Below are 25,327 nucleotides of genomic sequence, written 5' to 3'. Positions count from 1 at the left end.
CTATTCCATCTGTAATCTCGCTCCATTTCCTATCTCCCTTTCCTCTTCAGAGTTCATGAACATGTTGACAACTGCCAAATCCATGTCTATCTTGCCTACATCATGTTTAAAATGACTGAAGCATAACCTTCATACTTTTTTTAATACTATTCCCCTTACATCAATAACATTCTATTAGCTTTCCTAATTATTTGCTGTAGCTGCATACTAATCTTTTGTGATTCATGCACTAGGACACCCAAATGGTTCTGCACATCACAGCTTAGCAATCTCTCGCCATCTAGATAATGCTTTCTTCTTCCTGCCAAAATGCACACTTTTACATTTGCCAACATTATTATACTCTATTGGACAGATCTTTGTTAACTCAACCTATCTATATCCCTTCATAGCCTTATGTACTCTTCACAACTTATAAAGATAGGTCAGAAAATGTCATCAAATTTGGCAACAATAATTTCAGTCCTTTTAAGCAAGTCACTCGATAAATTGCAATATGCCGAGGCCCCAGCACTGACCCCTATGGCACACCACTCATTACATCTTGCTCACCAGAAAATGACCCATTTGTGCCTACTGTTTCCTGTTAGCTCAATAATCTTCGATCCATGCCAATATATTACCCCACTATACCATGAGTATTTATTTCCCACAATGACCTTTAATGTGACACCTTATCACATTTTGTAAATACTGTGCTTTCCATCAGTACCCAGTTTATACCCTGCATCCAAATTTTGTAACAGCAAGTTATGTTTCCAAAACCCTTTTGCGAATTTTCCAATCAAAGCATTGACAAATTCACTTGAGGAAATTTCACAAATTTCCAGCACAAAGGAATCAGCAAAGGGCAGGACTGTTAACTCTTAGAAATAAAAAAAAGTGCTGGATATATTTAGCAGATCAAACAGCATCTGAGGAGAGAGACAGAGAGAGTTATTTCTGCTTGGTGACCTTTTATCAGAAGTCAGCGACCTGAAATGTTAACTCTATTTACATAGAAACACGGAAAATTGAAGCAGGAGTAGCCATTCAGCCCTTCTTTCCATATCTGAGGTATTTTGATTTTCTGTTAACACTTGAGCTACTTTAGAATCCATGTTCTCATCTAATGAGACTCCAAGCTGTGAGCAGTGCCGTTCATTCTCAAGTTCACAGTAGCATACAGAATCCAAGTTTCTTCTCTTTCTCTCTTCCACCGCCACCCCCCCCCCCAAGTAGATTCTGCTCCAATTTACTACCATGCATATAAGAACTGTACCAAAGTAATTTTAACCTATAAACCTTTTCCAGACAAAAGTTTTCACTGATCTTTCTGCTTCAGCAGCTTCCCTTTTAGTCACAACTGCAGGGGAATGCAGTGTGACTGCAGTGATCTTCCAAACCTCTGCCTCAACATCCCATTACTGGGATCTTAAGCAACATTCATTGTAAACATTTTGCCAATTTTTTCATTGCAATCAGACAGAATAAGTCTCCATGGAATTTTCAGCATCGCAGCACCATAGGAACTGTGAATGTTGATTGCAAAGTCATTTGAAGAAACCAATTCTCATTTTAAAAATTATTCCACATACTAATCACCACATGGATATGTCAAATTGCTAACAAAAAAGTAGTTTAGTTTTAAATAAATGCCAATTTTCATATTATGATGTCTCGTGGCATACGGTCAAACATGGGCAAGGAAATCACCAATCACCACACCAACCCAACCTCCATCACCCTTCAGCTGATAAAGCAGTATTCTCCACTAATGAACACAAATTGGAAGCTGAGGGTGGCGATAGCACAGAACGTACTTTGGATGGGACACTTCAATGTTCATCAATAAGAGTAGCTCGGTAATACCACTACTGACCAATATAGCCAAGTCCTAAACCAAAAAGCTTTAAGATTAGTCAGAAGCAGCTGCTGAGAAACCAAGTGGGAAAGACCAATTTTTTCCTCATTCTCACCAATCTACCTGTCACAGATGCATCCGCCCATGGACATACTGGTAGGAGTGACCAGTATACAGTCTTTGTAGACAAAAAAAATCCTGTCTTCACATTGAGGATACCCTCTTTCATGTTGTGTGTCAAGATCAGTATTAAATGAGATAGATTCTGAATAGATCCAATAACTCAATACTGTACATCCATGTGGCATTTGGATCACCTGCAGCAGCAGGATTATATTTGACTACAATCCGTAATCTCATGTTCCACCATATGCCCACTCTATCATTACTACCAAGTCACGCCATCAACCCTTGTTCAATCAAGACCACAAGAAAACATGATGGGAATAGCACCAGGCATACCTAAAAATGAGGTGTCAACCTGGTGACACTACAACACAGGACTGTTTGCATTCCAAACAGCAGAAGCTACATGCAACAGAGCTAAGAGATCCCACAACCAAAGGGTCAGCCTATTGGCTGACCCATCACATCCAGTTGTAAATTAAACAATTAAGTAGAGGTGACAGTCCAACCATCTTTAGCTGCTTCATCGATGTCCTGCCCTGTTATAAGTTCAGGAATGCAGCAATTCACTAACAATTGCACAATGCTTAGCACCATTTGCAACTCCTCAGATACTAATACAGTTCACATTCATATACAGCAAGACCTGAACAACGTACATGCTCAGGCTGATAAGTGGCAGGTGACATTTGGGCCACAAAAGTGCCAGGAAATGATCAACTCCAACAAGAAAATCTAACCATCTCCCCATTACATAGCTGAATCTCCTCCAACAATATCCCGGAATTACCCATTGACCAGCAACTGGATTTCAGCAGCTGTATCAAAAACGTGATTACAAAAGCAAGTCAGAGGTTGGGAATTCCGTAGCCAGCAACTCATCTGATTCCCCAAAGCCTGTTCGCTATGCACATGGCACAGGTCAGGAGTGTATGGAATATACTTAATTTTCCTGGATGAGTGCAACTCCAACAACACTGAACAGCATCCAAGACAAAGCAACCAGCTTGACTGGCATCCTATCCACTACACTGATGCAGTGAAAACAACATGCAACATCTACAAGGTGTACTGCAGCAACTCATCAACGCTCCTCCAATGCACCTTCCAAACCCTTAGCTTTTACCACCTCAAAGGTTAAGAGCAGCATATGCATGGAAACATGCACCATCTTACTTGGAACTATATCGTAATTCTTTCACTGCGACAGAGTCAAAAATCCTGCAACTCCCCTTATTGCTATTAGAGTGTATTTTTGCAGCATTGTTTGGTACAGTTCGTTATTTGCATTTAGAAGTATAACTTTTTTCTCACTTTGTTTTCCCAGCTCCTACCAGTCAAAGAAGTTTCACATTCTGCAAAGAGGTTCTTCTGGTAGGGTGAGCACATCTTTTTTGCATCTTCAGGGAACAATAAGATATGAGTTCCACAGCAATGGACAATTAAAGATTACTTGCATCTGAAGCAGCCGACAAAAATCCACTGTTACCTAAGTAAGCCAATCCACGCATTGCATGCTTCAGCTATATACCTCTAAATTTACCTTTTTCTAGGCTAGGATTGCATCCTTGTGTTGTACAAGGAGCATATGCACAGTGGCATAACTTTAGTGCAAAGAGCAGATTAAATTTAATGCAAAAAGTCAAGTGATGCATTTTGAAAGAAAGAATAAGGGGAAGCTATGTGAACTAAATGATTCAATTTGAAATAAGTGCAACATCCCCTCCCCCGCCCAAGTAGGCATTTTCCAGATTTAACTTCAATAATGTTTTAATTGCTTAAAACATTCTGTACTATAAAGTGCTTCATCCGAGTGCTTACCTCCGCATCAAAACAAGCCTCTGGTCTGCTTTGTGCATCAAACTGATCAGTCAAGCCTTGCAATTGGTCTCTTTATAGATAGCATCATAGTATGATTAACCAGGATGTGCGTAGCACTCTGAATTGAATCCACTTTAACATACATGTTGCCGAGTTAAAACCTTGGAACTCTTCGCCTGACAACACTGAGGGTTCCTATTAACCGGAGGGAGGGCTTTAGTTTCCTGGATCATTGGGTCTGTTTCTGGGGAAGGTTGGACCTGTATAAGTTGGATGGGTTGCATCTGAACGGGATGGGACCAACATCCTTGTGGGGAGGTTTGCTGGTGTTGTCTGGGGAGTGCGGGGTGGGGGACAGGATGGGTTACAGAGTGTGAAGGTACAATAGGAGGAAATGCACAGCCAAATAAATAGAGAAGAAATACCTAGTCAGTCTGGAAGGCAGAGCGGGGATAGATATGTTAAGACCCATGGGAATATGGCAAGGTGGGGTAGCATTTATTTTAATACAAGGAATCATACTAGTGAGGCCAATTAAACTGAGGGTTTGATAAATATGTGAGAATAATGATATTGCCCTCACAGGTTCATGGTTGAGGGAGGGGCTGGAGTGGCCGGTCAATATTCTCGGGTATAGAATATTGATCAGAGAGTCAATTATTGCAGTGAAGGAGGATGATTTCTTCGCAGGCTGCTTGATGGAGGCCATGTGGATGGAACTTAAAAGAAAAATGGTGCAATCGTGTGCAGATTAGTTACGGCATTCCCTAGACTATAACAGTGACTACACTTAAAATTGTATTTCATTGGTTGTAAACAGCTTTGGGACATTTAGTGATCATACAAGATGCAAAATAAATGCAAGTTTGTACGCCTTTATGTCTTTTACATTTAGCTTCTATTTAAAAAGCCATGGACCCAGTTCAATCTTATCAACTTGTTCTATCTCTCTCAAGATTTGTGCTCATAATCCATAGGTCTCTGATGCTGCACTTATTTAAAACTGAATCATTCATAAGTGTCTCATAGAATATGAAGTTAGCACTTTTACTAATATTTCACAAGCTATTCTACATTGTGTTGCAGCTGGTTTCAGTATTTCTGATGGGTTGTTGTCCTTTGGCATGGAAGAAAAGATTAAAAAAAGTTGTGAGATGTATGCTGGTTGCAGAAACATTATCTCTTGGAGACAATGGATAAGAATTCCATTTGCCAAATAAGTGAGCCTCAGTGTTATGGGATTCTGAAGAAAATCTAGTCATTGAATGTTATGTGGATCAGTGCTGTCCAATGTATTTGCCAATCATCATAAGCAGCAAATCTACCATAGACATGTAACAAATTGACGCTCTTCATTATTACGCTGTTCATTATTTACACCAGTCAACACTGAATTGTGTTAAAATTACAATGCTGGATATGGGAGTAACTCACTGGACCACTGTTGGTCTTGCATTCTAAACTGAGCAAAAAACCACCCTCAATCGCGTTGCTATTAGACAGGAGTCACATATTAATTGGTCAGGCTAGGACAACACTGTTTTTAGCCACCTGGTAGCTGATGGATCGCTTAATTAAACATGAAAAATATTTCACCTTTTGTTACCTTCTCTGTTGCTGTTCTCTCTGATGCCTCTAAATGATGACACAGTTAGATCTGTGGGACCACTCCAAAGTGTGTGAAAGTCTGCCTCTGAAGGTCAGCGGTCTGATTACTCTCAATTTTCTTAGGAAAGCTAGTGACAGGGGGAATGCAAAGCTTGCATGGCTGTTCATGAGGGTCAGAAATGTGTGACATTATCAAACTGGGGTGATGCAGCAGGTTCCAAATGTGTTCAGCCTTCAACTTAATTGTTCCGTTAAAACAAGTAATTTGAAAGGAATAGGGCAACTACTGGCATAAAACATACCTGGGCAAACTATGACCCGTGGGCCACATTCAGCAAATTGTACAACTGGGCTGAATCAGAAGGTCCTAAGGATTCCAAGGGAAGTACATCAAAGAAGTTGGAGTTGGCCAGTGATCAGTATCTGGAGCTATGTGTTTCTCAGTGAGCGCATGTGGGGAAGCACAGAGAGCAAGACGAGATAAAATGTGCATTCAAGATTATTTACAGAATTTGTATTTTGGTTTTACATAAGAACATAAGAAATAGGAGCAGGAGTAGGCCATCTAGCCCTTCGAGCCTGCCTCGCCATTCAATAAGATCATGGCTGATCTGAAGTGGCTCAGTTCCATTTTCCCGCTTTCTCTCCATAACCCTTAATCCCCTTGCCTACCAGGGCTATGTCCAGGCACAGAGAATTTCAGAAACGCAACTTATTTTTCACTTGGGTTCTTAAACTCTCTTTGAAAAGTTAACTCTCGTTCAGTTTTGTTGTCCCATTTTTCTCATTTCCTCACCTGAAGTTACTGATGCTTGATGTGGTTTGGAGCCATGGGTGTTGGGAGTCCTTTAATATCTTTTCCGAGTGGCCACTCTTCATATGCAGGCTTGCACAATGAATGTTGGCAGGCTGTTTGGCATTGCAGCCTATCGCCGTCTTTTCCAGAGCTGATGCACATTTTCCAACAGGTGCAATCACCTCCTTGTCACTCTATTGATGTAGAGGAAAGCAGTACTGCATATCAGTTAATTAGCAGTACAGACCAAGACCTTCAGATCTATATTGGCATAATAATACACTGGAGAGTGCCTTTACCCACTGAAATGGTTATATATCTATTTTCTATTTTTAAAATTGTGTATCAGTATGCACTGTGTCAATTTATTATAATTTTCTACAACCACATTTATAATGGTAGCTAAGAGTAGTGGGCGAGAAGAGGATTGGGAGAGGTTTAAATGTCAACAAAGAATGACAAAGAAATTGATAAAGAAGGGTAGGATAAACTATGAAGCAGGGCTGGTGCTTAATATAAAAAAGGATAGCAAGAGTTTTTATAAATACATAAAAAGGAAGAGGCTGGCTAGGGTGAACGTTGGACCCTTAGAGGATGAGAGGGGGGACTTAGTGGTAGGGGATGGGGAAACGGCTGAGGCCCTGAATAACTTTTTTGTTTCGGTCTTCACGGAGGAGGACGTGAGTAATTTGCTGGGTGTTAGCGATGGAAAGATGGTAGGAGTGGAGGGCCTGAATGACAATATTGTTACTAGAGAGGTGGTGCTCGACAGACTGGTGCGACTGATTGTGGACAAGTCCCCAGGACCGGATGGAACGCATCCAAGGGTTCTGAAGGAAATGGCGGAGGTGATAGTGGATGCCTTGGTGATTATTTTCCAAACGTCGCTGGATTCCGGGGAAGTGCCGGAAGATTAGAAAACGGCTAATGTTACGCCGTTGTTTAAGAAGGGTGGCAGGCAAAAGGCGGGGAATTATAGGCCGGCTAGTTTAACGTCTGTTGTAGGTAAAACGTTAGAATCTGTGATCAAGGAGAAAATAGCGAGGCATCTTGAGGAGAATTGTTTGGTAGAGCAGACGCAGCACAGTTTCGTTAAGGGGAAGTCGTGTCTGACAAATTTATTGGAGTTCTATGAGGATGTGTCTAGGGCGGTGGATAGAGGAGAGCCGGTGGATGTGGTCTTTCTTGATTTTCAGAAGGTGTTTGACAAGGTGCCTCACAAGAGGTTATTGCAGAAGGTCAGGGGGCATGGAGTTGGGGGTAGGGTGTTAGCGTGGATAGAGGATTGGCTGTCAAGTAGGAGGCAGAGTGGGGGTCAATGGGTGCTATTCGGATTGGCGGTTGGTGACTAGTGGAGTGCCCAAGGAGTCGGTGCTGGGGCCTCAGCTATTCACCATTTATACAGATGATCTGGAGGAGGGAACCGAGTGTATGGTGTCGAAATTTGCTGATGACACCAAGATTGGTGGAACGGCAAATTGTGCGGAGGGTGTGGAGAGTCTGCAGAAGGATCTAGATAGGCTGGGCGAATGGGCCAGGAACTGGCAAATGGAATTTAATGTTGGCAAATGTGAGGTTGTCCACTTTGGTAGGAATAATGGTAGGAAGGACTATTACTTACTTGGCGAAAAACTGCAGCATGCGACGGTGCAGAGGGACCTCGGGGTCCTTGTGCATGAGTCGCAAAAACCCAGCCTGCAGGTGCAGCAGGTGGTCAGGAAGGCAAATGGGATGCTGGCCTTCATAGTGAGGGGGATTGAAGATAAAAGTAGGGAGGTCTTGCTGCAGCTGTATAGGGCACTAGTGAGGCCGCAGCTGGAGTACTGTGTGCAGTTTTGGTCACCGCACTTACGCAAGGATATTTTGGCCTTGGAGGGCGTGCAGAGGAGGTTTACTAGGCTGATTCCGGAGTTGAGGGGGTTGAACTATGAGGAGAGGTTGAATAAACTAGGCTTTTACTCGTTAGAGTTTAGAAGAATGAGGGGAGATCTCATTGAGACGTACAAGATGTTGAATGGGATGGCTAGGATAGAGGTGGAGAGGATCTTCCCGCTCAGAAAGGACAGTAGGACTAGAGGGCACAGCCTCAGGATTGGGGGGGTTTTTTTTTAGAACGGAGTTGAGGAGGAACTTCTTCACTCAAAGGGTGGTGAATCTCTGGAATTCTCTGCCCGTTGAAGTGGTGGAGGCTGCCTCGCTCAATATTTTTAAGACGCGGGTTGATAGGTTTTTGATAGGCAAGGGGATTAAGGGTCATGGGGAGAAGGCGGGAATGTGGAACTGAGCCACGACAGATCAGCCATGATCTTATTGAATGGCGGGGCAGGCTCGAGGGGCTAGATGGCCTGCTCTTATGTTATGTTCTTACGTTTCCAGAGATGAAGAACTTTGGAGAGACGTAAGAGGCTGGGGTTGTTCTGCTTAGAGCAGAAAAAGCTGAGCTCGGATTTAATAGGTGTTCAAAAGTCATGAAGGATTTTGGATTATGTAAATACTGACCATTTCAAATTCTCTTTAATTTGAAGACCCAGATTTAAGGTATTATCAAAAGAATTAGCCAGGTAGCCAATTTGTAGACCCAGTTAAAACCTGACCTACAATGCTGCTGGAGGATAAAGGATTGGAATATAGAAAAAAAACACTAGTAGCAAGTCTTAAGAAATGCATGACTGAAGATTTTCATAGGGGACATAGCTTTAAATTGAGGGGTGATAAATATAGGACGGATGTCAGAGGTAGGTTCTTTGCTCAGAGGGTAGTAAGGGCATGGAATGTCCTGACTGCAGCAGTAGTGGACTCGCCAACTTTAAAGGCATTCAAATGGTCACTGGATAGACATATGGATAATATTGGAATAGTTTAGGTTAGAGGGTCATTAGATTGGTTCCACTGGACGGCACAACATCGAGGGCCAAAGGGCCTGTACTGCGCTGTAATGTTCTATAGGAAACTTTTCAACATGTCCTTCCTCCTCAATGGACAGATCCTGGCAAACTGTTTTAAACAATAACGTATGTTCTAAGGGGTGGAAGCAAAAACAGAAATCTTGCAACAGCTGTGGCTCAATTGGTGGCACTCATACCTTTGAGTCAGATGGTTCTAACTTCAAATTCCATCCTTAGGACATGAGCACCAGAATCCATGCTTATGCTCCAGTGCAGTATTGCAGGAATGCTGCACAGCCAAAGATGCTGTCTTGCAGATAAGGTGTGGTGGAAAATACATGATTAGGTCAGAACATCCTATGCTGTTCTGATCGTCACATAAAGATCTAACTGACTGTATCTCTCCACATTAATTTTCTGGCTTCACTCTTCATTTCCTTGACATCTGGCAATCGCAAAAAAGATAGACAGGTTTTCCATAAATTGTTCGCCAGCATAATGCTGGGACTGACAAAACAGAACATTAGTAATATTAAAGCACCACTCAAGGAAAAATACAATCCAGAAGAGCTAGATAAATTTAATGTCTCCCTGAGTGAAGCTAAGTTTCCAAATATTTGCTAGGTGGCACAGAAAATGTGTTTTGATCTGCTCCACCTGTTTGAATAAACACTGCCCCTGTTGAAATACAATAAAATAAATCCTGCTACAATTCTCACTTAACAAACCAGCATTACATGTCTTATATTGTGGATTTCCACAACAAGAACAATATCAGATTTTGAAGCCATTGTGAAGCGGAATAACCAATTGGAGTGTGAAAAATGGGGTTGTTAGGCTTAACTATTGTAATGCAGCGAAAGAAAGCGAATGCCTGCGACAGAGGAAGCAAATGTATGTCGGGGGGGGGGGCGGTGAACATTCAAGAGAGGGAGGAGAAGAATTGCATGTGTATGGGGAGAGGGGAGACATGCACGTGTGTACAAGAGGAAGAGGTGTGTGAGAGAGTGAGAGAGCAGGAGAAGATATGCATGCATGAGAGAGAACTTGTGTGTGTGTGGGGGGGGGAGGGGAAGAAGAGATGTGCATGGGGTGGGGGGAGAGAGAGCGCAAGCGAGGAAGGAGGGAGTCATGTGTGTAAGAGGGGGTAGATGTGTGTGCATGTGACAGTGGGGAGGAGACTTGCATGCGTGTAAGAGGAGGGCAGACGTGCATGGGAGAGAGAGGGAGGGGGAGGGAGACGTGCGTCTGAGAGGGGGACAGAGAGGAGGCACATGTGCGAGACAGGGAGGGGGAATGTGTGTGTGTGTGTGTGAGAGAGAGAAAAAAAGTGTGCGATGGAGAGAGAGGGAGGCATGTATCCAATATGATTGACAGCATTCCACATTAAAAATGACAAAAATTGAGTTAAATTTGTTTTCAATAAGAAAATCTAAACTCAACTGGTACTACTTTCAGGGTTTCATATAAAGGCGCTGTGGGAGGGTGGATAGCCAGGGCTTAATGTGAAGGGCCCATGTAGCTGGTGAATTAATTTACGACAGTGTGCCTCTTCCTAATCCCTAATTATTGCACAGATATAGCTAGAAAAGACCTGCTTATATTTCATTTGTGTTCACATATTTTGTTGCCAAAAAAAGGGGTCAATGTTATGAGAATGCTTGGGGTTCCCTGATAAATTTTGGGGAGGTTACTATGAGTTCTGTGGCTTCTGCCCTGTTGTAATGTATTGTTGTAATATAATTATTAGATATGAGGTAGTGTGTCCAAAACTGGAGTTGTCCAAAAACACTTCTTTAATGTTTCAGGCATCTACATAATATAGCAATTTTTTTAAAACTTATCCAAACTTTTCTGTTAGGTGCTGCATTGGTGTAGTGTGGCTCCAGACTTCTTTATGCACCACCCTATCCTGTGCTCCAAGCAATCCTCGACCCCATCTGGCTTAATCAAAACTACCTAACCTGAAATCCAGTAATAAGACTGTAAACCCTTTATATTTTTATATTTGTACCTACTCACCAGTGCCACTTACTCTTTCCACGTAACTCTAAATATTTTCGCTTTGGGTACCTATCTCTGCCTCCACCGGACACTCGAGTAGTACAGTCTAACTCCTAACAATTCACTGCAGGAGGTTCTTTTGCCAATTGTCTTAAATTGGTGTCCTCGAGTTCTCAACCCTTCGGCCAATGGGAATAGTTTTGCCATATCTACTCTGCCCAGACCCCTCCTGATTTTGAATATCTTTATCAAAGCACATCTCAATCTTCTCTAAGAAGAGCAAACCTGTTTTTTCCAATCTACCCATGTATCAATCCATTGCCTGGTCTCAAGGGTTTCAGCTATGAGAAGTTGAATAAACTAGGATTGTTTTCACCTGAAAGACGGAGGCTGAGGGGAGATCTGATAGAGGTCAACAAAATTAGTGGAAAATCGGAGACTTTTTCCCCAGGGTGGAAGTTTCAATTACAAGGGGCATAGGTTCTACATGGAGGGGAGAAGTTTAAAGGAGACGTGCAGTGAATTTTTTCACGCAGAGAGGATGGGTTCCTGGAACATGTTATCAGAGCTAGTGGTGAAGCAGGCACATTAGCAATATTTAAAGAGGATGGGTACATGAACAGGAAGGGAATAGAGGATATGGACCAAATGAGGACAGGTATTTTTCTTTTGATTTAGTTCAGGCATCACAGTTGGCACAGACTTGAAGAGCCAAAGGGCCCGTGCTGTAATTTTGTTTTGTAACTGAAGTCTCTCATCCCTCAAGCCATTCTAGTTTCTGTACTCTCCGTAAAGCATTCACAACCACCCTAGAGTGCTCCCAGAACTGGGCACAATGTTACAGTTCAAAAAGAACCACTTTTATAAAGATCCATTACAACTTTCTTGCTTTTATAGTCTAAGTTTCTATAGAAGCCAGAATCCCATAGGTCTTTTAACTACTTGCTTAGCTACAACCATCAACAATTTTGCATATATATCCCAATCTCTGATCCTGCATTCACTTTAAAATTGAGCCCTTTGTTTTATAATACATCCCTTCATTCTTTCTAATAAAATCTACCACTTCATATTTCTGCTTTAAATTTAATATGCCACATATCCACCCATTCCAGCTACCAATCTATGCCTCTTAAAGTCTATCACTATTCTCCTCACAGTTCACAATACTTCCAAGTTTTGAGTCCACTGCAAATTTTGAAATTGTATTACTATTTGGGTATACAGGCACAAAGAAAACTAGTGGTCCAGGAATCAATTTCTAGGGAACCAGCTACACAATATCCTCTGGTCCAAAAAAATTATTACTCACTTTCTTAAAAAAAAATTACTTTTTTAAAAAAAGATGTGGGCGTCACTGGCTAGGCAAGCATTTATTGCCCATCCCTAATTGTCCTCAAGAAGGTGGTGGTGAGCTGCCTTCTTGAACTGCTGCTGTCTCTGGTGCAGGTACCCACTATTAGGGAAAGAGCTCCAGAATTTTGACCAATATTTCCAAGTCAGGATGATGAGTGATTGGAGGGGAACTTCCAGGTGGTCGTGTTCCCATGTGTCTGCTGCCCTTGTCATTCTTGATGGTAGCAGTCATGGGTTTGGAAAGTGTTTCCTTTCACTTAGTCAATTTTGTATCCACTTTCTCCTTCATTCCCCGGGCTTCAATTTTGCTGGTAAATCCATTTATCAAATGGAGTCCGGAGTTTTTTTTTGTTTTCATTCCAATTCAATCAAATCAAGACCAATTCAGAGTCTCAACAAGTGAGACAGTCCTGATCCAAGTTGACAAGACAGGGCTCTCACCTCTTGTCTTGGGCTTGATCTACATGATCCAAGCTGATTGGAGTAAGTATAGCTCCTCCTCTAAGACTTGATCTTATTTGCATCTTAGCCAAAAGGCTGAGATGCTGCTTTTAAAAATTGCTTCAAATAAAGCTAAAATGTAACCTAATGACTTCAACCAAGCACAGCATATTGATACTACACTTGATCTTAGCCAAAAGACCAGTGTGGTGGCACAGTGGTTAGCACTGCGCCTCATAGCCCAAGGGTTCAATTCTGACTTTGGCACACTGTGTGAAGTTTCCATGTTCAATCGTGTCTGCGTGGGTTTCCTCCGGGTGTCCGGGTTCCTTCCACAGTCCAAAGATGTGCTGGTTAGGTTGACTGGCCAAGCTAAATTGCCCTTTTGTATCAGCGGGATTAGCAGGGCAAATATGTGGGAGTATGGAGATAGAGCCTATTTGGGATTGCTGTCTCAATGGGCCAAATGGCCTCATTCTGCATTGTGGGGATTCTAATGATTCTATGTCCACATGTTGTAGCACAACAGCTACAATCATCACTGTCACTTCTTCATCAAACTCAATCTTGTTAGTTGAACATGAGTTGTTTTTAGTAAGTCTATGTAGACCTTTCTTAATTAGTCCACATACCCAAATGACCACTAATTTTGTGCCATATTAACATTTCCAAAAGCATTCTCATCAGCAAAGTTAAACAGATGGCGTAATGTTGGTGCTTTTGTCCCTAATACATTTTGAAAAAGTGTGTACAATTTGCACTTCTCCAGTCCTCTGTCAGTACCCCTGTATCTAAGGACTGGAAGATTATACCTCCACAATTTCCATTCTTACTTCCTTCAGCAACCTGGGATGCATTCTCTTGAAACTTGGTGACAAAAACATTTCAGTACAAATTTTAGCTCACCTGGTGTCTTAACTATTATCCCTTTCACAATGACTTTGACAGCATCCTCTTCCATGCTAAAGACAACTGCGGAGTATTCATTTAGTAACTCAGCCAAGCCTTTGGCCTCTAACATAAATCCCCCTTTTTGGTCCCTAATTGGGCCTTTTACAATTTATATACCAATTGAAGAGTTTTGGAACATATTTTATGTTAGCTGTCAGTTTCTTCAAATATCTCATTTTGCCTCTCAGATTTCCTTTTTCCCATCTCTCTGAACTTTCAGTATAAATGTCGCCTGTATTCTTAAAATGAAATTTGTCATACAGCCAACTTCTTTTTTTAAACTTCATCTACGCTATCTCTTTTGTCATCCAAGCAGCCCTGGCTCTGGTTGCCCTACCATTCCCTCTTGTGGGAATTTACTTCAGCTGTACCCAGATCACCTCTTTAAATATATTGTTTACTTACCAATCTTCAATTCCAATTTAACTGGATCAGTACTTAAATTAAGTACCTTACCCTAAATTGCTCCTTGTCCTTTTCCAAAGCTAACTTAATCCTTATTTATTTTTATTCTTCGTTCATGGGACATGGGTATCACTGGCTGGCCAGGATTTATTGCTCATCCCTAACTGCCCGAGGGCAGTTGGAGTCAACCTCATTGCTGTGGCCCTGGAGTCACATGTAGGCCAGGCAAGGATGGCAGATTTCCTTCCCTAAAGGACAGTAGTGAACATAACATAAGAAATAGGAGCAGCAGTAGGCCATCTAGCCCTTCGAGACTGCACCGCCATTCAATAAGATCATGGCTGATCTGTCGTGGCTCAGTTCCATATTCCCGCCCTCTTCCCATAACCCTTAATCCCCTCTCTTATCAAAAACCCATCAACCCACGTCTTAAAAATATTTAGCGAGGTAGCCTCCGCCACTTCAACGGGCAGAGAATTCCAGAGATTCACCACCCTTTGAATGAAGAAGTTCTTCCTCAACTCCATTCTAAACCGCCTCCCCTTTATCTTGAGGCTGTGCCCCCTAGTCCTACTGTCCTTTCTGAGCAGGAAGAGTCTCTCCACCTCTATCCTATCCATCCCATTCATCATCTTATACGTCTCAATGAGATCTCCCCTCATTCTTCTAAACTCTAACCAGTACAAGCCTAGTTTATTCAGCCTCTCCTCATAGCTCAACCCCCTCAACTCCGGCATCAGCCTAGTAAACATCCTCTGCACTCCCTTCAAGGCCAAAATATCCTTGCGTAAGTACGGCGCCCAAAACTGCACACAGTACTCAAGCTGCGGCCTCACCAATGCCCTATGCAGCCGCAGCAAGACCTCCCTACTTTTATATTCAATCCCCCTCGCTATGAAGGCCAGCATCCCATTTGCCTTCCAAATAGCACCCATTGACCCCCACTCTCTGCCTCCTATTTGACAACCGATCCTCTATCCACGCTAACACCCTACCCCCAACTCCATGTCCCCTGACCTTCTGCAATAACCTCTTGTGAGGTACCTTGTCAAATGCCTTCTGAAAATCAAGAAAGACCACATCCACCGGCTCTCCTTTATCCACCGCCCTAGACACATCCTCATAGAACTCCAGTAAATTTGTCAGACACGACTTCCCTTTAACGAAACCGTGCTGCGTCTGCTCTATCAAGCAATTCCCCTCAAGATGCCTCGCTATTTCCTCCTTGATGACAGATTCTAACATTTTATCTACAACAGACGTTAAACTAACCGGCCTATAATTCCCTGCCTTTTGCCTGGCACCCTTCTTAAACAACGGCGTAACATTAGCCGTTTTCCAATCTTCCGGCACTTCCCCGGAATCCAGCGACGTCTGGAAAATAACCACCAAGGCATCCGTATCACCTCCGCCATTTCTTTCAGAACCCTCGGATGCATTCCATCCGGTCCTGGGGACTTGTCCACTATCAGCCCCTCCAGTCTGTCGAGCACCGCCTCTCTAGTAACAGTAATGTCATTGAGACCCTCCAGTCCTACCACCTTTCCATCTCTAACACCTGGCAAATTATTCACGTCCTCCTCCGTGAAGACCGAAACAAAAAAGTTATTTAAGACCTCAGCCATATCCCCATCCCCTAAGTCCTCCTTCTCATCCTCTAAGGGTCCAACGTTCACCCTAGCCAACCTCTTTCTTTTTATATATTTATAAAAACTCTTGCTATCCTTTTTTATATTAAGCGCTAGCCCAGCTTCACAGTTTCTCCTACCCTTCTTTATCAAATTCTTTGTCAATCTTTGTTGACATTTAAACCTCTCCCAATCCTCTTCTCGCCCACTACTCTAAACGCCTCCGCTTTTAGTTTAACACTTTCCTTCACCTCCTTCGTTATCCACGGCTTATTACCTCTCCTCCTACGGAAGCAGATGTGTTTTTCCTAACAATCAATAGATTCTTAATTCTGAAGTTAAAAATCCTACATAAGGATGGAAAACAACAGAGATAAAAATTCTAATCATAAAGGCACATGTTTAATTCATTACTCCTCTGAAACTGAAGTTCATAAACATGCAGTTAAATGCAGAAATCTCTTGCTTTTCCAGAGGGTGAGGTGTTGCAAACAAAATGCAATCAGAACAGAAATCACTCCAACTTCCATGATCTTACTTTGTCTCACTATAGATATCCTTTAAAATCTTACACCTGGTTGGATGAAGAGAAACTACATTTAAGTTCATCATTTGTGCTAAAAAACCTCTGTATTCCTGAAAAAACTATGATTGTAAAATGATTCACTTTCCAATGATAAATGTTAAACGTTAAGTAGTTCCACATTTTATGATATTTTTGTGTCAAGCTTTATCCCACTTATTTCATTGTTGGTAAAATTCAAAATTACAAGTGAAAGACTTCACTGATATTTACTTCCTGGTTTGCTTTCATTGAAATTTTCTCAATATAATGGGTTGCTTAATGACATAAGAACATAAGAAATAGGAGCAGGAGTAGGCCATCTAGCCCTTCGAGCCTGCCCCGCCATTCAATAAGATCATGGCTGATCTGTTGTGGCTCAGTTCCACTTTCCCGCCCTCTCCCCATAACCCTTAATCCCCTCTCTTATCAAGAACCCATCAACCCGCTTCTTAAAAATATTTAGCGAGGCAGCCTCCACCACTTCAATGGGCAGAGAATTCCAGAGATTCACCACCCTTTGAGTGAAGAAGTTCCTCCTCAACTCCGTTCTAAACCGTCTCCCCTTTATCTTGAGGCTGTGCCCCCTAGTCCTACTGTCTTTTTTGAGCGGGAAGAGTCTCTCCACCTCTATCCTATCCATCCCATTCATCATCTTATACGTCTCAATGAGATCTCCCCTCATTCTTCTAAACTCTAACGAGTACAAGCCTAGTTTATTCAGCCTCTCCTCATAGCTCAATCCCCTCAACTCCGGTATCAGCCTAGTAAACCTCCTCTGCACTCCCTCCAGGGCCAAAATATCCTTGCGCAGGTGCGGCGCCCAAAACTGCACACAGTACTCCAGCTGCGGCCTCACCAATGCCCTATACAGCTGCAGCAAGACCTCCCTACTTTTATATTCAATCCCCCTCGCTATGAAGGCCAGCATCCCATTCGCCTTCCTGACCACCTGCTGCACCTGCAAGCTGGGTTTTTGCGACTCATGCACAAGGACCCCGAGGTCCCTCTGCACCGTCGCCTGCTGCAGTTTTTCGCCACGTAAGTAATAGTCCTTCCTACCATTCTTCCTACCAAAGTGGACCACCTCACACTTGCCAACATTAAATTCCATTTGCCATTTCCTGGCCCATTCACCCAGCCTATCTAGATCCTTCTGCAGACTCTCCACACCCTCCGCACAATTTGCCTTTCCCCCAATCTTGGTGTCATCAGCAAATTTCGACACCCTGCACTCGGTTCCCTCCTCCAGATCATCTATATAAATGGTAAATAGCTGAGGCCCCAGCACCGACCCCTGGGGCACCCCACTAGTCACCAACCGCCAATCCGAATAGCACCCATTGACCCCCACTCTCTGCCTCCTATTTGACAACCAATCCTCTATCCACGCGAACACCCTACCCCCAACTCCATGTCCCCTGACCTTCTGCATCACTTGGATGTCTGGAAATCCACTTGACTTGTCAGATTCAAAGTGATGTCAGGAAAGGGGAAATCTGCATCAGAGAGATAACTCGATCTTTGTAAGTAGCTATCTTTGAAGTCAGAATGGGTATTTTTGGGTCACCAAACAAACTCCAGACTTTTACTTAAAAACAGAAAATCCAAAAAATGTACTCAGGAATTGAATTAAGTTGGTTATCCAGTAGGAATTATTACAAATAAAAGGGATTCTTTGAGTTAGTTTATTGCAGTTCCTTGGTATTATTAAATTTACTTCAAAACTAAAGTCAAACATTCAAATTTAATAGATCAAACTATTCAAAACATATTAAAGATCCCCTTTACAATTACTGAGAGGGTTGTATCTGGATCATAACATCTCCTACATCACGTTCCATCCAAAAAGAACAAAAAAAATTATAAAATTGGTAACACCAAATCCTGAGATAAAGACATGTGATTTTACAAAGATGAATCTTAATTCTTCTACAATGTAGCAAGTAGTTGCTCCTTCATTTTTATTCTGTTAAAAATTTGTTTCAAGGAAAAAAATCTGCTGCAATCTCTGCATTTATAAATTCTAGTTAATCTGACATGTATACATTTACCTGGTCAAAGTTGTCCTTTTTGTTCACGCCATACCACTGATTTCAGCAATCATCCAAATAGAAAAATCCTCTTGTATATTAACAACACTCTATCTTGTTCACAGTAAGAAGTCTCCCAACATCAGGTTAAAGTCCAACAGGATCATTTGGTAACACGAGCTTCGAATGCTACCAAATAAACCTGTTGGAGCATTGGTCCAAAAGCTCGTTATTCCAAATAAACCCTGTTGGACTTTAACCTGGTGCTGAGAGACGACTTATTGTGCCCACCCCAGTCCAACGCTGGTATCTCCACATCATGGCTATCTTGTTCACATTCATAAATTCACAAACTTTCTGTTCCAATTCTAAAGTAACAGTCTTTGCTAATATAATTATGTTCCATAGATATGGTTTATAAAATATTATATAAATTTCTAATGTAGAACATTGAAGCATCAATTCATAAAACTATGCCCTAGTAAATATTAGCTGTCACCATTCTAGTACGCTATAAATAGCTAGTCAAATAGTAATGAATTATACAGCCAAGCCCATCCATTTATGATAGTATATTAATAGTGTCAGAGTTATATCCTGTTTTAAAATTATAAACTGTACACAAAAATAAGCTAGCGCCTAGTCATAACCACATAAGATTATTTGTCAACAACTAATACTGTAACAAAATAATTCCTGATATTCCATAAAGTAAAAGACTTGACAGCTGGTTATATTTATGATGTAAAGAAATCATTGTAGTCCTCAAAAGGTGCATTTAATTAAAACATAAAAAAAGAGAAGCCGCGAAAACACATTTCCCATTCAGCTACATTTTGGTAGCTTTAAAAATAAATTGATCAGAGTGTCTCTAGTCTATAATTTTAATGAATCGAGTTAAGCGATCACATAATTTTTACTCTAAACCTACAAATTCCCACTGAAATACAGCATTCCTTTTGAACTATGCTAGTCATCCTGTCCTAGGTTTGCTATCAATGGCATTTTCAAAAAGAAACCATTGAGAAACTAGACATAATAACAAAGAGCAACACTGTAGAAAATAATCCATTCACATGTCAAAGTGATGCACAGAAAACCAATGGCTGTCAAATTAGTTTGTTAGTTCATTTGCACCCATTGATTTTTTGCTGTACATGTTTTTCCTGAATAAGACTTGGCAACTCCAAGGATCAAAAAGAGGTAACAAAATGAATCTGCTTGAAGTTCTAGGACATAGTAAAATGGAACAGGTAAGTTCCCTACTGAATGAAGCATAGTTTTTTTTTAAACGCACCATTGATATGTTACAGATACCCCCCCCCACAAAAAAAAGCTAGTCTACACCGAACAAATTCTTTAAAGAATGCAATTATTTATATATGAACTATCTTGTTTATTTCAAATCAAAAATGTTTTGCACTAGTAAATTATAAAGTTTTCAGTGTGGTAATATGCAACACAATGCCATGCAAACAGAAATTTTTCAATACACACATTTCTTGCTCCCAAATGACTGTATTACACAAGAAATTAATGTTGTTTCTAACTGATCTAAATAAGCAGGAGTCTGGCATTTGAATTTAATTCAACTAAAGCCAATAATTGCAAGTCAGTGATTGTGCGTTTGTAAACACAGGCAGACCTGTTTTTCCAAACTAAATATAAACTGCTTCAACAATTTCTATTGAACAACAAAATAAGTCCCAAGACAGGCATGTGCCCGCATCAAAATTGAACACTTCTGTTAATGGACAATGTGTGAGCATTTATAAAGGGTTGCCTTGAATTAAAACTTAACAGCACACAATCATAAAATATTTGTAAAAGTTAAATTCAACGCAACTCAATAATCAGACTAAAATTGGGAAAGATGATTTCAGACTTAATGCTGGAAAAATAACAAACCACATTATTTAATATATTTTTCCTGTAATGTTTTAACAGTGCCATACACAAATACAGGACCATAGTCTATCATTCAATCATGGCTGATATGATTCTCATCCCCGTTCTCCTGCCTTCTCCCCATAACCCTCGATCAAGAACCTATCTCTGTCTTAAAGACACTCAATAATCTGACCTCCACAGCCCTGTGGCAATTAGTTCCACAGATTCACCACCCTCTGGTTGAATAAATTCCTCCTCATCTCAGTTTTAAAGGAGCATTTCTTCACTGAGGTTGTGCCCGAGTTCTTGTCTCTCCCACAAGTGGAAAAATCGCCGCCACGTCCACTCTATCTAGGCCTCTCAGCATTCAATTAGATCCCCACTCATCCTTCTAAACTCAATCAAGTATAGATCCAGACTCCTATGACAAAGCCTTCACTCCAGGGATCATCCTTGTGAACCTCCACTGGATCCCTCCAAGACTAGCACATCCTTCCTGAGGCATGAGTCCCAAAACTGCTCACAATACTCCAACCAGGGTCTCACTAGAGCCTTATACAGCCTCAGCAGTACATCCCTGCTCTTGTATTCCAACCCTCTAGAAATCAAGGCTAACATTGAATTTGCCTTCCTAACTGCCAACTGAACCTACATGTTAACCGTAGAGTCCTGACGCAGGACTCCCAGATCTCTTTGTGCTTCAGCTTTCCAAAGCTTTTCTCCATTTAGAAAATAGTCTACGCTTTTACTCTTCCTACCAAAATGCATATCCTCACACTTTCCCACATTGGGCAAAGAAGTGGCAGATGTAGTACATTCTCCTAGCCTATCCAAGTCATTCTACAGCCTCCCCACTTCCTCAACACTACCTGACCCTCTACCTATCTTTGTATCATTCGCAAATTTAGCAACTATGCCCTGAGTACCATGGTCTCGATCATTAATGTATATAGTGCAGGTAAAGATGTGCTTATTCCAGCATATATGTAGCGCTAATCATTCGTTAGATTCTATATATATAGTATATATGGGCAGATGTTTGTCCAAACAAAGAACCAGTTTCATTCTGTTAGATTCTTTTGTTTTTGTGCCCATTAAAGGCTGTGAAATTGTTTTCTCACCAAATCATAATCATACAACTAATTTAAATCATCGATAACAACACATTAGCAAATAGACCCAAACCATGAAAATTAAACCTCCTTTCTTGGGAGGAATCGTTTCGTTTTTTCAAAAATGTAAATGTTGCATTATTTTGAGAGCTTTGCTTTTATTACGAGTACAGCAAAAAAAATTAGAAATCACACACCGTCGACCGACACAAACCATCGCTGAATAGACTCTCTCAAATATACTGGTTTAATAAGGCAATGCAGCACATGTCCCTAAAGGAAAACATTCAGGTATTCTGTAAACCCCGCGGTTGGTTACAAAAATCTCTCAAGAAGTTTCATTGTGATCACTTTTAGGCGAGATAATATAATCAGATTGATGACAAAACAAGGCAGCGCATTGTCTCAAGCAAAGACAAAAAGCACAATCTCTGTGCCCGAATTAACTAAAATAACTGAACTGGGGAGAAGGTACAGACATCACCCCCATCCTTGTCCTTTGCCCCATTGCTACTATTGTTTGCCTATTAATGTTATACCTCTCGCACGCCCCCCTCCCCTTCTCTCTCAACAAGATTGCGCGATCATTTGCCCTCGGGTTTCCCGAGGCTAACGCCAGTGCAACCTTGCCACGAAATCCCATTTGACTCCCCACAGCCAGATGGGAGTTGGAATGGGCGGAATCGCTGAAACACATCTGACGGGAGAGGGAAAGGGAGAGAGAGAGGGAGAGAGAGAGGGAGACAGACACAAACCAAACTGGCGGCCACCGTGGCGATAAATGTTCGCAACTCCTCAGCCCGATCGCTCATGTATTTGTTTAGTGAGGAGGGTTGCACCTTACCTCTTCCAAGGCAGCCACCGTGTTCTTGCACTGACTCATTTTGGTGGTGAAGCTGGAGGCAGTTGGAGATTTGTAGTCCTCATTCGTCTCGGTCACGAATTCCGACACTGTGATCTGGTCCGGCATCGTTAACTCCCTTTTTTTTGCAGTGATGAGACTAAAATCTCCTTTCCTTCTTCGTTTGGTTTTTTGGGTACTTTTTCACATCAGTAGTTTGTGTGCGTGTGTTGTCTGTATACACAGAGACCGGGGCTGTGGTGAAAAGTTCAGCAGCGATTTCCAACCGCCCCGATTCCAGCGCTCGAGCTCACACTGCTCGGGCCGGAGGGGAGGGGGAGATTCAGAGCGCGCAGGCGCTACTCCTCTGGCCGACGGCGGAGGGGGGGGGGGAAGTCCGGAGCGCGCAGGCGCAGCTCCTCAGAGGCAACACCGAGCGCGCAGGCGCAGCTCCTCAGAGGCAACACCGAGCGCGCAGGCGCAGCTCCTCGCTCCGACCTGATCACTCTTTGCTCCCTGGCGCGCTCTCTCTTTTTCTCAATGAGGTCAAACGGAAAGTGAGGCGCAGGCGCAAGGAGGAGATCATATGGCACGCATCGACGGAGAAGGGATTGGCGAGCGCGTTAGTGCGCACGCCGCCTCCTGAACAATGAGCCTGGAAGTGGCGTTTCCGGCATGTGCGCTTGCATCAATTCAGGGAGGATTGCTGTGTGTGCGAGGAGTTAATCCATTGTGAAATGGGGCTGATTTGCAGTTGCACACAAACACCTATATTCAGAATCACTCTGAGATGAGGTGACCAGGTCGTGCAGCTCTTGTTTTAATTCAGAGATGTCTGCAAAATACGAGACCCCAAAATATTCTCGTCAGTTGTAATTTTCCGTACACCTAATTCCAATCGCTTAGTCATAGGTGACCGTATAGGTGAGTTATTCCAGTCTGGCAATCAGAGCTGTTCACACCCTGACTACTCATCCTTGGTGATGTTACATACAGTGATTGGAAGTTACAACACCTGACTGTTTCACTTTAACGCAAGTACTTATAAGGATGTATTCCGAGATGCCAGTCAGCTCCTTAACCGCATGGCCTACCAGCGCTGTTCAATTTTGCTTGTCATTGAAATTGATGGGATTTGATGCCAAGGTACTGCTGTGCGGTTTAATGGTGTCCACCGGCTTTAAAGCAGCAGGTTGTGACATTTACTTGGAGCACGCAATCTGGCATTTAACCGCAATACTGAAGGAGCATTGCCTTGTCAGATATACCATCCCTTACGTGAGCTGTTAAACTGAGACGTCCATCTGTCCCACTAATTCAAATAGATTATAAGGGTGAAACTGTTTCTCTAGTCATCGGACAAAAATTTAAGGTAATTGGTAAAAGAACCAGAGGGGAGATAAGAAGACATTCTTTTTAAAAGCAGCCAGTTGTTATGATCTGAAATGCACTGATGATGGAAACACGTTCAGAAGTAAGGAATAATTACTTGATTTGAAAACGATTAGAGGAATGGGACTAATTGGATATCTCTTTCAAAGGATTGGGGCCAGTACTGTTTGAAGAAAATTAGGGAGTTCTTCCATTGCCCACATAAATACTTCTTGGAAGTCTTACTTGTCAATATAAGCAATCTGCATTTATACAATGCTTTTAACGTTATTCAATTAAGCAGTATCAAACTAAAATTGACACCAAATCCTGTAATGAAATATTAGCCATCGTGGAGATGCTGGTATTGGACTGGGATAAGCACAGTAAGAAGTCTCACAACACCAGTTGAAAGTCCAACAGGTTTATTTGGTTGTCGATATGCACAATCTTCTTGAAGATTCTGTCCACTTGGAGCCGGCAGCTTGCATGGCAGTTACATAGAATATTAAGACATCTGAACAAAGGTTTGGACAAAATCTGGGAAATGACAACACATTCAAAAACCAGAACTGGAAAGGGAGGTTGGCGATAGGGTGATAGTTTGCAAGGACAGAGGGGTTAAGGGTATGTTTTTGGAGAAGTCAATTAGGACAGACCTGAGGAGAAGGAACAACTAACAACATCATAATGTAAAAGTAACAAAGTAATATAAAAGTAACAAGACTGAAGCTGCTCAATGTGATCTTCTCTTCCTATGACAAAACTAGGCAATGACATAGTGATATTATCACTTGACTATTAATCCAGAAACCCAACTGATTTTCTGGGGCCAAAGGTTCAAATCCTGCCTCAGCGGCTGGTGGAATTTGAATTCAATAAATAATACCTGAAATTAAGAATCTACTGATGACCGTGAAACATTGTAAACCCATCAATGTACTAATATCCTCAGAACATATATTCAGAATCTTTTGATTTGTCTGCAAAGATAAAAATAAATATTGGATAAATGCTCCCTGATGGTTCAGTGAGTTTATACATTTAACACTTGAGTTATTGAAATTCTGTGATCAATGGTGCAGGTTGTCAGGTCGGTTTAAAATCATTAAAGCATTACTGCAGCAAATTACAACAGCACTAATGCCACTAAGGTCAAATTCACGAGGCATCTCAGCTTCCTGAATGCATTCTGTGATAAAAGCAGTGTGTAACTGAGCCATGCAGATTAAAAGGCCAATGGTTTAATTCCACTCTATGGGGTAGACATGTCTCAGGATTTCTGACTAGGCTGTCATGAGGTCATTAGTGCAATATATGTTAAAAATAAATAATGCTGTTGAACTAAATTTAGCTTTCAAAGAGTCATATTCACAGATGGCTGGAAGATGTAAATTAGATTCAAACGTCTAAGCTGGGATGCTGGAGACAAGGGCAGAAAGTTTAACATTTCTGTGATCATTCTCATTCATTGCTGTTTCAACATCTCTTCATTTGCACTCAGCAGTCATCTTGCTTGGTGAGGCTGGTGGATTTCATTCTTTGGGCTGGAGGTAATTAGTCTGACTGAAAGATGGCATTGGAGGCAGACTGAACAAGAAGACAGGATTTTGCAGACATAAGAGATTCTGCGTTGGGATAAAGGATAAAAAGC

The 25,327-nt window shown here is 41.8% G+C and overlaps 1 protein-coding gene across 1 annotated transcript in view; it reads right to left on the bottom strand.

Annotated features, from left to right (window-relative positions):
• The window catches only part of asap2a (ArfGAP with SH3 domain, ankyrin repeat and PH domain 2a), a 182,039-nt gene extending 159,414 nt beyond the window's left edge, over positions 1-22,625 (bottom strand). The window contains exon 1 of the mRNA XM_080192131.1: positions 22,306-22,625. Within this exon, the coding sequence (XP_080048257.1) occupies positions 22,306-22,431 (126 nt within the window). The 5' untranslated portion in view covers positions 22,432-22,625. The remainder of the gene's footprint in view (positions 1-22,305) is intronic.
• Between the last annotated feature and the right edge of the window lie 2,702 nt (positions 22,626-25,327).

This window comes from Carcharhinus amblyrhynchos, chromosome 7 (genome assembly GCF_965287045.1).
Source record: "Carcharhinus amblyrhynchos chromosome 7, sCarAmb.v2.hapA, whole genome shotgun sequence".
NCBI lineage: Eukaryota > Metazoa > Chordata > Chondrichthyes > Carcharhiniformes > Carcharhinidae > Carcharhinus > Carcharhinus amblyrhynchos.
This window is presented reverse-complemented; position numbering and strand designations above follow the sequence as displayed.